The sequence below is a fragment of the Taudactylus pleione genome, unplaced genomic scaffold (genome assembly GCF_031769625.1).
Source record: "Taudactylus pleione unplaced genomic scaffold, aTauple2 ptg000946l, whole genome shotgun sequence".
NCBI lineage: Eukaryota > Metazoa > Chordata > Amphibia > Anura > Myobatrachidae > Taudactylus > Taudactylus pleione.
In genome coordinates, this window is record NW_028285347.1 from 3,018,009 (window position 1) to 3,032,979 (window position 14,971).

General features: G+C 47.5%; 1 protein-coding gene across 1 annotated transcript; it reads left to right on the forward strand.

Moving 5' to 3' along the window:
- Window positions 1-2: 2 nt before the first annotated feature.
- Window positions 3-11,679, forward strand: LOC148473272 (uncharacterized). Its single transcript, XM_088459881.1, has 5 exons — window positions 3-89; window positions 3,099-3,274; window positions 4,765-4,911; window positions 7,501-7,624; window positions 9,869-11,679. The coding sequence occupies exons 2-5, from the start codon at window positions 3,152-3,154 to the stop codon at window positions 11,314-11,316; spliced, it is 1,842 nt and encodes a 613-aa protein (XP_088316007.1). The 5' UTR covers window positions 3-89; window positions 3,099-3,151; the 3' UTR covers window positions 11,317-11,679.
- Window positions 11,680-14,971: the final 3,292 nt, after the last annotated feature.

The window sequence follows — 14,971 nt, forward strand, 5'->3', positions numbered from 1 at the left end:
AGATCCCTTAAAATGATACATTTCCTATTAGCACCTTCCGGCTTACGGACCTGCTGCTTTGTTACAAAGAAATGAATAGACTTATGCAGGTCAGTGATTCCCAAATATCCTCTTACCCCCCTTCCCAGTTCTAATTATTCCCATGTTATAAATGTATCTGTGATGTCTGCATCTTCTGTGTTTATTATACTGTGGAATATGTTCTCAAATTAACATGTTTCCTCGCATATCATAACTGATCTCTTCATTTTAAAGAGCAGCAATCAAACTCACACATTTGTATCTATGAAAGTAAAGTATAATGGAGTATTTCCTTCTCCTATAACAGAACACCTAAACTGAAACGGCTCGCAGCCCAAAGGCAGCAAGTACAATTCTGCTGCTGATTCTGGTCATAATAGCAGCTTATAGCATGTTACTTGTGTATGGTCAGGGAGATGGTTGTTGCTAGACCCAAGTTGGAGAAAGGACCCCTGACTTCACAACCATGTGACCGCTGCAGCAGGGTCGGACCGCTACTAGTGTTACTATCCACGTGGGCATAAAGAGGGAATATTAACCTGCAAAGCGAGCCACCGTGCCCGAAACGTGGTGATCGAAGTGAACCACCGTGCCCGAAGCGTGACGATCGATGTGAGCCACCGTGCCCGAAGTGTGGAGATCGAAGCGAGCCACCGTTCCCAGAAGCGTGGTGAGCCCGCAAGGGGACACTTTTGGCCCTCGTTCTGAACCTTGCCCCTCCCCCTTTTGCCACTGGTCACGTGGTTGTGACGTCAGAGGTCCTTTACACACCCCCAGGGCCAGCCGGCTCATTACGCCAGGTACGCAGCCGTGTACGGCGCCAAGTTGTAAGGGCGTCATCTGTCCCGCCGCTGTCCACCACAGCTGTCGGAGTTACAATGGGGGCGATTCAATTCAACGCGAATTGAATAGTGCCGGGAGCGATCTGCCTGAGCTGTTCAGTTCAGTGAGCTGTGTGGTCAGAGAATGCCGGTTATCGCGCCTCTCCCTGTCACCTAGTGCTTTCACCCTCTCCCTGTTATCACTCTTTCCCTGTCACCCTCTTTCTGTCACCTAGTGCTGTTGCCCTCACCATGTCATCACCCTCTCCCTGTCACCCACTGCTATCACCCTCTCCGTCACCTTCTTCCTGTCACCCTCTCCTGTCACCTTCTTCCTGTCACCCTCTCCCTGTCACCTAGTGTAGTCACCCTCTCCCTGTCACCCACTGGCTGTCTCCCTCTCCCTGTCACCTAGTGTAGTCACCCTCTCCCTGTCACCCACTGCTATCACCCTCTCCGTCACCTTCTTCCTGTCACCCTCTCCTGTCACCCTCTCCGTCACCTTCTTCCTGTCACCCTCTCCCTGTCACCTAGTGTAGTCACCCTCTCCCTGCCACCCACTGGCTGTCTCCCTCTCCCTGAATATATATCTTAGGGTGTAATTGTAGCTTAACACCCAGGGTGGTCCTGCTGTATAGGGGCCCTATAACACTTCATGCATTTGTATGTGGCGGTCTATGAGTGTGTTTAATTATTGTCATGTAGGGGCCTATGTGTGTGTTTGTTTTTTTTTCACGTTTTATTACTTTTATGTGGATGCCAATGTGTGTAGTTTTTTCTCATGTGTGGATCTATGTGGGTTTTTTTTCCTGCAAAGCGCTATGTGTTTTATTTTTACGTGGGGGCAGAATGTGTTTTGATTTTTTTTTAATGCGGAGCCTATGTGCTTTATTATTTTCATGTGGGTCCTATGTATGTGTTTTCTTCATGCAAAGCCTGTGTGTTTGTTTGTTTTTTATGTTGTGGCCTATGTATGTGTTTTCTTCATGCAAAGCCTATGTGTTTGTTTGTTTTTTATGTTGTGGCCTATGTATGTGTTTTTTATTTATCACGTGGGGCCCCACACAGTGGAGGTTAATGTGTGTGTTTTTTTTCCCCCTTTTGGGTCCATTGTATATTATTACTAAGGATTCTGTATTGTCAGATGCAGGAGAAGGTCCATGTGGGGTGACACCATTAGTTACTGCACTCGATTACCCCAACCCTAGTGACGCCACTGAGTATAGTATTAAATTATAACCATGTGTATATAAAGCTGGTCTTGTGATCTACAGATTACATTTTGTCATTGTTACATTATTACATGCACTCCGGCTATTTCACACACCGAAATATGAGGCTTTATTTCAACAAGGGGCCCCAAAATCTATATCCGCTTACCAAAAAAATTAGGCTCGGGCCGGCCCTGCACACCCCAGTGGGTGAATGTTTAATTCTGTGCAGATAATGTCTGATATTTGGAAGACTGTAGCCCTGTCACAGAGAGATGCAGGATAGAGAAGCTGTGAATGCTGGATATAGATAGTTATCTGGATAATGTGTGCCCGACAACTCATTAAATGGATTAAATGAAGTCATTGTGACCATACAAAAGTACATATACGAAGATAACAATTTATAGCAGGAGGCACAGAGAGATGAAATATATATACAATTTCGCCCATAAATTGCAACACAAAGGATATATATTTAGTGTACATTCTAGCACCCTGCACCTGTCACAACCTGTGCAGTACCTCTTTCCTGCCTGGGGTGTCACTCTCTGCTCTGGTCTGTGGGCTGAAGGCAGATTCCCGATGTTCGTCGAGAATCTACTAGCGGGATAGCATACCCGTTCTGCAATCCCGCTCGCAGACTTGCAGTAGACTGTCAGTGATTGACAGTCTGCTGCCATTTGTGGGCAGGGAGGGGGGGGGGCGGTGATGCCCTCCGTTTTGTGAAACTGAGGCATGTTGGGGGGGGGGGGGGGGGAGGGAAGAGGCCAGGATCTCCGTTGGCTGACAGAGATTTCCTGGCCTCTTCCTCTCAACTGCGGCAGCCGGCTGCAGAACCCCATAGGTCACCTTAGCCAGCCGATGCTACGCAGATTATCCGATGCTGCGTTGGACAACGCAGCTCGGATAAGTAATGCACAGGAGCAGGTGAAGGAGGTAGGGGGATCTGTTTAGAGTCTGGTGCTAAATATATATGTTTCTAATGTGCCAATCCAACCTGTCACAGTAGTAACATACTTTTTTTTTTTTCCATACTTCCTAGGCTGATATAAAGTTGCCAGCATATTGTACTCTGCATGGTTAGGGGACTTCAACATGGATCAGACCCCACTTTCAGGGTGCCTGCCTCAGAGTGTGAGAGCCCAGAATGACCTGAATCCAGTGTCTGCGGAAATACTAAACCTGACGCTGGAGATGATCTACCTGCTGACTAATGAGGTGAGAGGCAGCGGTAATGTACCGCCCTGCGGTCAGATCACTTCTATACAGGGCACTTGATTGAGTGGTCACTGGAAAATGTAAAAATGTCCTACGACCACAAGGTATACAAAAGGTCAGCAATGATTTGGTTAACGCAAGAAGGTCAACAGTACAAATGGTCGACAGGCTCAAATGGTCGACACAGAAATGGACAACTTTTGTTTTTTTCTCATTTTTAGTTTTAGGATTGGGCACTTACTGTAGGGATGGTTAGGGACCAAGGGGAGAGTTAGGGTGAAGATTTGAGTTAGAAAATAAATAAATGTGTCGACCATCCCCCTGTCGACCATTCCCATCTGTAGATCTTTTGAGCCTGTTGACCTGTACTGTCTAACTTTTTCCATGTCGATCTTTTGGTGTCTACCTAATTAGTGTCGACCTTTTTATTGTTGACCTTATGTAACAGATTTATGAACACACAATGGTGTATCTATAATAGGTGCTGCACCCACTGACTATACTTACCTTATGGCTGCTGCTGCAGAAACCACAGAGATAACTGCTCCAACGAGTTACGATCCTGTACAGTAGAGAAATGCCCATAAAATGGAATTGGCATATGCCCAAGTGCTTTAGAGCCGTCACTGTGCATGCGATAAAACGCCCCTGTGAAAATGGGCAACCAGAGCGCCAACAGCAATTATTTTGGGGCAGTATTGTTGCCTTGTTTCCCTTAACACAACAGAAACTTGTATTAATCCTGACATCGCAAGGGCTAAATGCATCCCCGACTACTGGCTAATTACCCTTCCTGGTAAAGCTGAGAGTGGCAGTCCTTTCTAGTGCTGGTCCACCTGTCTTCAGATAGTCATATAATGGCCGGGTAACATTTTCCCCCACTTTACTAGAGTCCATGGCAGGACTTTGGTTTCCTGCACAGTCACTGGGCCTGTATCAGAGTTGTACACCAATGCCATTGTAGCTGCGATTCTGTACACAGCTGCTGTGTGACAATATGCAAATGTTGTAGACGCCCACCGGCATCTTTGTGAATCTAAGCATCTGCGTACAAAGAACAAAGAAGCAGCATTGGTCACAGATGCTTCAATGTTAGTCATCCTGAGTAACTCCAGGGAGGCGCAGAATGTCCGTGGGATCTGACGCCGGAGCCATATCTGTTACGGATCGCAGATGCAGGATGTGACACGCCCACAAAACTGTCACGACACCTGCGTGTTTAGCCTCCATTCCCCGTTACCTCCCCCAAACACTACCTGACTGTCAGTCACACAGCAAATAAGTACTCTCTGTGAGCGACTACACTAATGTAGCTTGATGCAAGTGCAGTGCAACTTAGACGCACACACTCAGACGGTCGATAATCGCTCATCTGCAAAAATCAGGCCCATTATCAACATGTAGAACTACTGTCAGCAAGAATTTTAAATAAAAAATAGAAAGTGTATAGATGTGTGCATTTATATATGACCTTGTGTTCTAATTCACAGGATTATGTAGTTATGAAGAAGCCTAGTAGTGCCTGTGATTCAGGAGGATCGGGCAGGACCCAGAGTCCCATCACGATACATGAGAGAGACAATGCGCAGAAGATCCTGGAACTCACCAACAAGATCATTCAGCTGCTAACTGGAGAGGTGACTGCTGGGAATGGGACATTATACAGTAACACCAGGGGATGTGTCTGGGTGATGACTGGAGAGGTGACTGCTGGGAATGGGACGTTATACAGTAACACCAGGGGATGTGTCTGGGTGATGACTGGAGAGGTGACTGCTGGGAATGGGACATTATACAGTAACACCAGGGGATGTGTCTGGCTGCTGACTGGAGAGGTGACTTCTGGGAATGGGACATTATACAGTAATGGAGCGTACACACGGTCAGACTTGTCAGATTTGTCAGATGAACGATCGAACGATTTGAACGATTTGAACGATTTTACCAAAGTTTTGAACGATTTTTGACTGCATTAAAATGAATGGAATCGTCCAAGTCTGACTGCAAACACATCAGATATCAGAAATCGTTATCTGACCATCGGGAACGCGCATCGTTGATCGTCCATCGTTCAGGCATGTCAGATATGAACGATTTTCCATCAGATATGAACGACTGAACGATTTTTAAATCGTTATCGTCCATATCTGAAGAAAAAATCTGATCGTGTGTATGCACCATAACACCAGGGGATGTGTCTGGGTGATGACTGGAGAGGTGACTTCTGGGAATGGGACATTATACAGTAACACCAGGGGATGTGTCTGGGTGATGACTGGAGAGGTGACTGCTGGGAATGAGACATTATACAGTAACACCAGGGGATGTGTCTGGGTGATGACTGGAGAGGTGACTGCTGGGAATGGGACATTATACAGTAACACCAGGGGATGTGTCTGGGTGATGACTGGAGAGGTGACTTCTGGGAATGGGACATTATACAGTAACACAAGGGGCTGTGTCTGGGTGATGACTGGAGAGGTGACTGCTGGGAATGAGACATTATACAGTAACACCAGGGGATGTGTCTGGGTGATGACTGGAGAGGTGACTGCTGGGAATGGGACATTATACAGTAACACCAGGGGATGTGTCTGGCTGCTGACTGGAGAGGTGACTGCTGGGAATGGGACATTATACAGTAACGCCAGGGGATGTGTCTGGGTGATGACTGGAGAGGTGACTGCTGGGAATGGGACATTATACAGTAACAGCAGGGGATGTGTCTGGCTTCTGACTGGAGAGGTGACTGCTGGGAATGGGACATTATACAGTAACACCAGGGGATGTGTCTGGGTGATGACTGGAGAGGTGACTGCTGGGAATGGGACATTATACAGTAACACCAGGGGATGTGTCTGGGTGATGACTGGAGAGGTGACTGCTGGGAATGGGACATTATACAGTAACGCCAGGGGATGTGTCTGGCTGATGACTGGAGAGGTGACTGCTGGGAATGGGACATTATACAGTAACACCAGGTGATGTCTGGCTGATGACTGGAGAGTTGACTGCTGGGAATGGGACATTATACAGTAACGCCAGGGGATGTGTCTGGGTGATGACTGGAGAGGTGACTGCTGGGAATGGGACATTATACAGTAACACCAGGGGATGTGTCTGGGTGATGACTGGAGAGGTGACTGCTGGGAATAGGACATTATACAGTAACACCAGAGGATGTGTCTGGGTGATGACTAGAGAGGTAACTGCTGGGAATGGGACATTATACAGGAACGCCAGGGGATGTGTCTGGGTGATGACTGGAGAGGTGACTGCTGGGAATGGGACATTATACAGTAGCACCAGGGGATGTGTCTGGATGGTGACTGCTGGGAATGGGACATTATACAGTAACACCAGGGGCTGTGTCTGGGTGATGACTGGAGAGGTGACTGCTGGGAATGGGACATTATACAGTAGCACCAGGGGATGTCTGTGTGATGACTGGAGAGGTGACTGCTGGGAATGGGACATTATACAGTGACACCAGGGGATGCGTCTGGGTGATGACTGGAGAGGTGACTGCTGGGAATGGGACATTATACAGTAACACCAGGGGATGTGTCTGGGTGATGACTGGAGAGGTGACTGCTGGGAATGGGACATTATACAGTAACACCAGGGGATGTGTCTGGCTGCTGACTGGAGAGGTGACTGCTGGGAATGGGACATTATACAGTAGCACCAGGGGATGTGTCTGGGTGATGACTGGAGAGGTGACTGCTGGGAATGGGACATTATACAGTAGCACCAGGGGATGTGTCTGGATGGTGACTGCTGGGAATGGGACATTATACAGTAACACCAGGGGCTGCGTCTGGGTGATGACTGGAGAGATGACTGCTGGGAATGGGACATTATACAGTAACACCAGGGGATGTGTCTGGATGGTGACTGCTGGGAATGGGACATTATACAGTAACGCCTGGGGATGTGTCTGGGTGATGACTGGAGAGGTGACTACTGGGAATGGGACATTATACAGTAACACCAGGGGATGTGTCTGGCTGATGACTAGAGAGGTGACTGCTGGGAATGGGACATTATACAGTAACGCCAGGGGATGTGTCTGGGTGATGACTGGAGAGGTGACTGCTGGGAATGGGACATTATACAGTAACACCAGGGGATGTGTCTGGATGGTGACTGCTGGGAATGGGACATTATACAGTAACGCCAGGGGATGTGTCTGGGTGATGACTGTATCATTGTGTGTGTGTCAGGTTCCTATAAGGTGTCAGGATGTCACTGTCTATCTCTCCATGGAGGAGTGGGAGTACTTAGAAGGACAAAAGGATCTGTACAAGGACATCATGATGGAGAATGACAAACGCCACCGAACGCTTGGTAAGAGATTAATGGCACAGTGTGTGTAAAATGAGTCTATACTATTACTCCTGTGTCAGTGCAAGCTCAGAATCCCGATGCCGGCATCCTGACTGTAAGTATTGGGGTTAGGGTTAGGCACTACGGGAAGGGTTAGAGATAGACTGGAGGAGGGGGGGGGTTAGGTTTAGGCTATGGGGAGGGAGGGACAGGGAGAGGTGTAGGGTTTAGATACTTAAGATTTTTAGCTGACACTGGTGCTTACAATGTAATCTATGAATGGGTAATTATGCGCAATCCTCTAATTAATACCCAGAAAATAATCACTTTGTATTCAAACCGGTATTTATTACCATAATCTTATAAAAACAACATGACATGTACTATAAAAAACTTCATTCATCAAATACATACAATATAGAATGCCTAAAATAATGAATGCATACAAAGGTAACTGGTGATGACAGTAATATTGGTCAAATCTAAAACTTATATCTTGACATTGGAACTGAGGTTTTATTTAGAACCAATGGGGGCGATTCAATTGTTTTTTAGTCGTGATTATTAATGAGCGCCTAGTGTTGCAATTCAGTTGTTTTGGGCGCTCATTAATTATCGCCCTCTTCGCCCCTGGTTTAGCTGTCTAAAGCTCGTATTCAACCAGTTTTGCACCCGCGATAAAAATTTTGCATGCCCGACTTTCCGCCGACATCGCGTGTTTTGGACACGGAAACTTATCGTGCGCCCCCCTCCCCGATTTTCGCCGTATTCAATTACAAACCACGCGAAAACGGGACCCGGCAAATGTGAAACAGGTGGAAAGTGCCATGAGAAGTGGGGAAATCATCCTGAACCCCCAAAAAGATGCACTAACATTGGGGATCAATATATAGATGAGTAATAATAGCCCTAATAAAGCTATTTTGGGTACTGAAGTTTTGACAATTGCTTGCTATTAGCGTCCTTGTAAAGGTGGTGAAGAATGGCATTAAGCAGTATTTTTGGTAGAAACGAAGTACTCCTGTCAGATTTGGGGTACTTGAAAATGGTTAGGGAGCGCTAACTGCAGCTAGCGCGCCCTAACCAGGGGGTTTTTCACACATTTCTGCCCTCTCGGCAGGGTGCGAGCAGAAATGCCGGCGGCTATCGTGCCTTGACGGAGCAACAATTGAATTGCTCGGTCGGGCATCTAGAGAAAAATTTCGCCGGCAAAAGAATTGAATCGCCCCCAATGACTTTTTCCACATGACATATACTTATTTAGTATATATATATTTATTTAGACCAGTCATTGCAGACTATTAGAAATAACTTTGTTGCAATTTCTATCTAATAGCTACCTTTGTATGCTTTATTTTAGGCATACTATATTGTATGTATTTGATGAATTAAGTTTTTTATAGTACATGTCATGTTGTTTATTATGAGATTAGGGTTAGGATACTTACCTGCAGGTGTCGGTGTCCTAACCCTGTTGGGATGCCAGTGTCGGGATTCTGTACCCAGCCCCACATAGGCATGTAAATCTCCCCCCAAAAAATTGCAGATTTAGTTGAAAAAAAGTGTTTTCATACTGTTTATCTTCCTCTTAAAGCTGCATACACACGGGACGATCTGTACCACCAACGACATGATAGATATCTTTCAGTGAGTCATCCTGCCACATCTCTGAACATGCAAAGTTGACAATATCGTCCAGATTGGCCTGCATGTACGGACGATCATAGATATCGTTATCGTTCATGTGACAACGCGCATTGTTGGTCGTTTACTGAATAAAAATGACCGATATATCGTTAAACGATATCGTTATCGTTCATATCGTAACGATATATCTGTCCGTGTGTATGCACCTTAAGTCTTCTCATCTCCAAGATCGTTTCGTATTACCATATAATGCAGATTGTCTTAGAGCCAGCACTTCTCGCTTAGGGGGGAATGTATCAAGCCTTGGAGAAAGATAAAGTGGAGAAATTGCCCAAAGCATCTAATTGTCATTTATCTAGCACAAAACTCCACTTTAGTGCTTTTCAAGGTTTGATACATCTCCCCCTTACTCTCATCATTCTTCCAGCAGGATCACATCCATATTTAAGCAAAAAGAAAGAGGATAATTGCAAACTCGCATTGCTAACATTATTAGTTTTATTAAAAATGTTCTGTGTAATCTGTATTGGACATGCCATCTCGCACTTGAAGTTAACCTAATTGGTGAAGGATGCCTATATGTTTTTTTTTATTTAACTCTTTTTTTTTTAATGACAGATGAGGACATCGATACAGAATCACCCATAGAGTTTTCTTCACTTGCGTCCTATACGGACGTTTTAAGTGTAGACAATCCTGGTTTTGAAAGTAATCAGCAGACGAGATATAGATTGAGAAGACGGAACTCATCTTTGAGGAATGTCAACGACAAATCTCTCAGTCAATGGGAAGAAGACTCTAGAGGTGTAATGTGCCAGCAGGAGCAGGCAAACTTTACATCTATACTTATCATGGAAGAACCTGTCTCTTGTACAGATCATTTCTTAGACTCTGCCATCTGCATACCCGCGGAACACATGTCTGGTAATGTTAAGGAGGAAAAACTCCTAGACAATTATTTTTATACTGGCACAGAGCTTATGGAGTCAGAAGATACATCTGGCGATACTCGGAAGCCTAGGAAATGTAACGGTTATACTCGCAGAAAGAGAAACTTCTTCTCTGTCATGGACTGTTCCGCCTGTGGGAAAACATTTAGCAATAAGGCAGCTTTTAAGTCGCACTATCGGACACACGGCTCAGGGAACACCTACAGTTGTTGTGTGTGTGGCAAATGTTTCAAAGATCAGCCAGGTCTTTCCAGGCACCTGAAAATCCACATAGGGATAAAACCCTTCTCTTGCTCGGAATGCGGAAAAAGGTTTTACAAAAATTGCCGCTTGGTAAGCCACCAAAGGACCCACACGGGTGAGAAGCCGTTCTCCTGTGCCGAATGTGGCAAGTGTTTTTCCAATAAGACGAGCATAGCGACACACCGGAGGTTTCACACCGGAGAGAAGCCTTATTCGTGCTCCGTGTGCGGTAAAAGTTTTACGCAGGGCTCAAACCTTATTGTGCACAAGAGGATTCACACCGGAGAGAAACCCTTTTCGTGTTCCGAGTGCGGGAAGTGTTTCTCGTATAACCCGCAGCTCCTCAAACACCAAATGACGCACACTGGGGAGAGGCCATTTTCTTGTACTGATTGCGGGAAATGCTTTGCTCGCAGCGCGCATCTTGTTAGGCATCAGAGGATTCACACCGGGGAGAAGCCATTTTCCTGCCTCGTGTGTGGAAGACTTTTTACCAATAAGGAAAATCTTGTCACGCATCAGAGGGTTCACACCGGGGAAAAGCCGTTTGCATGTAACGAGTGTGGGAAAAGCTTCACGTTTAACTCCCATCTTGTCGTGCACCAGAGGATTCACACCGGAGAGAAGCCATTTTCCTGCTCTGATTGTGGGAGGAGCTTTATAGAGAGGTCTCATCTGGTCAAACACATGAGGATTCACACCGGGGAGCGACCTTACTCGTGTACTGAATGTGAGAAATGCTTCTCCCGTAGTTCACACCTTGTGGTACATCTAAAAACTCATGAAAGGGATAACATGTATTCTTGCTCTGTATGTCAGCAGTCCTTTCGGTTCAAGAGTCATCTGAAAAGACACCTGAAAATTCACAAGTAGGAGAATGCAGAAGGTGGAATTCAGAGATAATGGAATAGTAATATCAGCTAAATGACTTATTTGCAGTTTGCTTATGGATTTATTACATCAAAATGGCCGAACTCTGCCAGGTCCAGCTTCTCAGCAAAGCTACAGTACCTAGCATGTTCCCTGGGTCTGGAGCCTCATAGATGAACCCATATCTTGGCCTTGTGGCTGGAGAGTGCATAGTGGCTGCTGTGATAATCCGGTTACAGACAAATATGAACCGGCTATTACTTTAGATGCAAGACTGTCTGCATATTGTGATTAATTCATATGAAATAGTTAGTACGTAGGAACTGTCTAGGACTCAATAAAGTCTTCATCTGATCATTTAGTATATACCTTTTTTTTTTTTCTTATAAATAGAGTTTATTTAGGTTATAAACAATCGGGAATGGATACAGAAAAATGAAGGAGAGACAGGGGAACATTAAAAAATTGTACTGGACAAATGTAGCAAAACAAGTATAGTGTGAATTGAACAACAGTCCAAAAATCACTGCATATTACGTAGAGACATATGATAATTACAAGAGAAGTGTAAGTCACTGGTATATCGCCTGATTTAGAGCTGAACGCTATTTCAATGATCACGCAGTTAAGTGAATATCGGTGGTCTGCGCTTGTGCAGCAAATGAATTGCAATCCAGCTCGCTTTAAGGAATCACTCACAATTGACAGGAACAGACCGTTTTGTGGGTGGTTACAGGGGGTTCCGGCACAGACCTGTCTGGGTGTGTACCAGTTACTGTCTGTGATCACGCACGCATAGAGCGAACCTCCAATGTCTCATTTACCATAGCTATTCTGAGTCACCATAGACTTACTCGAGCTGTGGATGTTTTGAGGATCTGCGTACAGTGCTGCGTTTTGTGTACCCAGTTGCGGACAGCTACAATGGCTCCGGTGGGCGTCTCAGCACAAAATCTGTTACCTGCTGCATTAGCTACTGCGATTCGTGAGAGTATACAGTTGCGTATGTATTATCGTCCATCTCTGAATCAAGCCCACAGAGCGCGATTTAATTCAGTGCGGTGTTGAATAGCCCCCTGGGATGGAGCTCCCAGACCTATTCAGTTCAGCATGCTGTTAAGTAAGAGAATGCCCGTTCTCGCAACTTAGCCTGGGTGTCTTGTCGTGAGAACCGTCATTTTCCGCCTAAAGTGCTGGCCGCGTGGCTGTTAGCGCCGTGCTAAGCCAGAAAACAGCCACGCGGCCGGCACTATTGTCAGATTTCTCCTCGCATCCCAGGAGGGTGCGAGAAGAAATACTTTAGCCCACCCAAACAGTGCGTTGAATTGAATAGCTTCGGAACCTCCTTCCCGTGGTTATTCATCTTCGCATTGCATGGAATTCCCCCATAGTACAGGGAGGGGACGGTGACAAGGAGTTCTGTAGATTGTCTGGACTTTAAAAGTTAGTCAACTGAACTACCAGGGGATACTCAATCAATCCAAAATGTATTGTCACATTCACATAACAATGTGTCAGCGAAATTGTAGTGCAAGGTACTCAGGCCCTGATTCAGAGGTGCTCGCTCTGAATCAGGGAGTGCCGGTTTTTTTTTCACTGGCCTCCAGGCCGCTCGCTAAGCTGTGGGTGACCACCCACAGTGTTAGCGGGCGGCCTGGCGATAGTCACGATTATCGCGACCATTGGGCTTGCGACGAGACCACCGCAAGCCCCAGTGAACTTCCTGCTCTAATAGAGCAGGAAGTTCACTACTGACATCGCTGGTGATGTCAGTAGGGCCGCCAATAAATGGCAGACATTCTTTCAGGAACGCCTCCGTTTGTCCAGCCACCCCCCCCTGCATGCCTACAAAACAGGGTGAGCTGTCAATCACAATCAACAGCCGCCCGTCTTGTAGTGAGTCCCGCAGGGAGTGAAAATTCACTCGATACAGGGCTTGCGTGCGCACTGCCCGACCATCGATCCGCTTGCGAGCGCTATGCACTCGTGAGCAGGTCTGAATCAGGCCCTCTGTCAGATAAATTACATAAAATCACTTAAGTGTTCCAGGTGCGAGCAAATTAATATATACCATTGGTAACTCCATAGCCTCACAATCTATATTTCTACTTCAGGGTCCATAGGGTATCCACAGGATACCTTGGGGTATAGGTGTGACATCAGTCGCTGGGCACCATAGAGTTAAGCTTTTCAGCCTCCCAGGATGCACTAGGGTCCCCCTCCTATACCCCGCACCCGAGCCAAGGCACCTCAGTTTAGTTTGGTTCCCGGCCGGAGTCGGGTGCACCTGTCGGAGTGGGGGCTAGAAGAGCCCCTGAAGCTTTCTTCAGTGCAGCTGTGGCTGCACATCTGGATGTACAGCATGGACAGTCAGTCCTGACGTCCATGCTGTCTTCCCCACACCCCCGCCGGTACCAGAACGCCGGTACCGATCCGGGGATGCTGGTGAGCATCTGGGGTCACAGCTAGCGGTGACCCCAGATGTTCCGGACCATGGCCGGATCCAAGGGGGACAAAGGTAAGCAGCGGGGTCCCGCGGTGGGTCCCCGCTGGTCACATGGTCCTAAGTCCCCAGGCAGGGGGCTCCCTGGGGACTGGCTGCAGCGTGGAGACAGGCGACCAACCTGCGCTTTCCACTACCCCCTGGGACAGCGGACCGCAGCAGAGCGGTAGCGCTGCGGCGTCCCAGGGGTTAAATGCATGCCAGGGGAGCGCGCCTTCCCTGTCTCACAGCCGGCGCCTCCCCCGCTGCACACAGCCCTCTCTGCACGCTGCCGACTGGTCCTGTGGCAGCGCTCCTCCCCCAGGCCAGCCTCCTCTCTGCTCCTCGGCGGCCATCTTCTCCAGAACGCATGGTGAACGCTGCTGGAAGCCTGGAAGGAAGCATCGTGGTCTGGGTCCCCCCGCATACCTCTCCTCCGCTGTGGTCAGGTCTGTGTATGCAGCGCTGTGTCCTACCAGGCCCTGTGTCTGCGTACTTGAGTGATCAGCGCTGTTAGTGCAGGAATTGATTTTCTTTGCATTGTATGTGACTGTGCTAGCGCTGCTGCCTGTAACTTTTCTGTAAATTGTCAGCTTTATTACTGTCCCTGTTCTTTCTGCTAAGCCCTTGCGGTGCGGTGCTGCAGGGTGGTCTCTCGCCTATTTAAGATATAATTGGTGAGAGAGGTCACATACGTGGTGCCATCATGTCTGAAAGTGATTTTCCCCTCCGGCTGCAGTGTACTACGTGTAAAGTACCGTTAGCGGAGGGGGAGGGTAGCGCGGAGGGCCTTTGCCGGCAGTGTTTGTCCATGGCGCGGCCTCTTACGGTTACAGCACCGGTACAGGAGCCGCCCTGGGCTTGTTTCGCTCAGGCGCTTACAGCCTTAGTGGGCCAGTTAGCTCCGCAGCCCACGTTTACACCGATGGGTTTATCCCAGCAGTCAGTGGTGTCGTCACCCATGCAGGGTTTCCCACGACAATTGGTGGTACCCCACAGTCTCCCTATTTCCCCGCTCCCGGTTTCTCAGGAGCCAGCGTGGGTTAACTCCCTGACAAGTTCTGTACAGCACTTGTCGGATGTGTTGCAAGGGGAGTCTGTGATGCGGCCGCATAAACGGCCGGTGGCGTCTCTGTCGGCTACTTATGAGGATGACGAGGGGACGTCTGATGATGG

Excerpts from the sequence above, each read along its gene's own strand:
- LOC148473272 (XM_088459881.1), top strand. The coding sequence starts at position 3,152 with ATGGATCAGACCCCACTTTCAGGGTGCCTGCCTCAGAGTGTGAGAGCC. Across the intron at positions 3,275-4,764 it reads TCTACCTGCTGACTAATGAG|GATTATGTAGTTATGAAGAA; the intron begins GTGAGAGGCAGC and ends TCTAATTCACAG. Across the intron at positions 4,912-7,500 it reads TTCAGCTGCTAACTGGAGAG|GTTCCTATAAGGTGTCAGGA; the intron begins GTGACTGCTGGG and ends TGTGTGTGTCAG.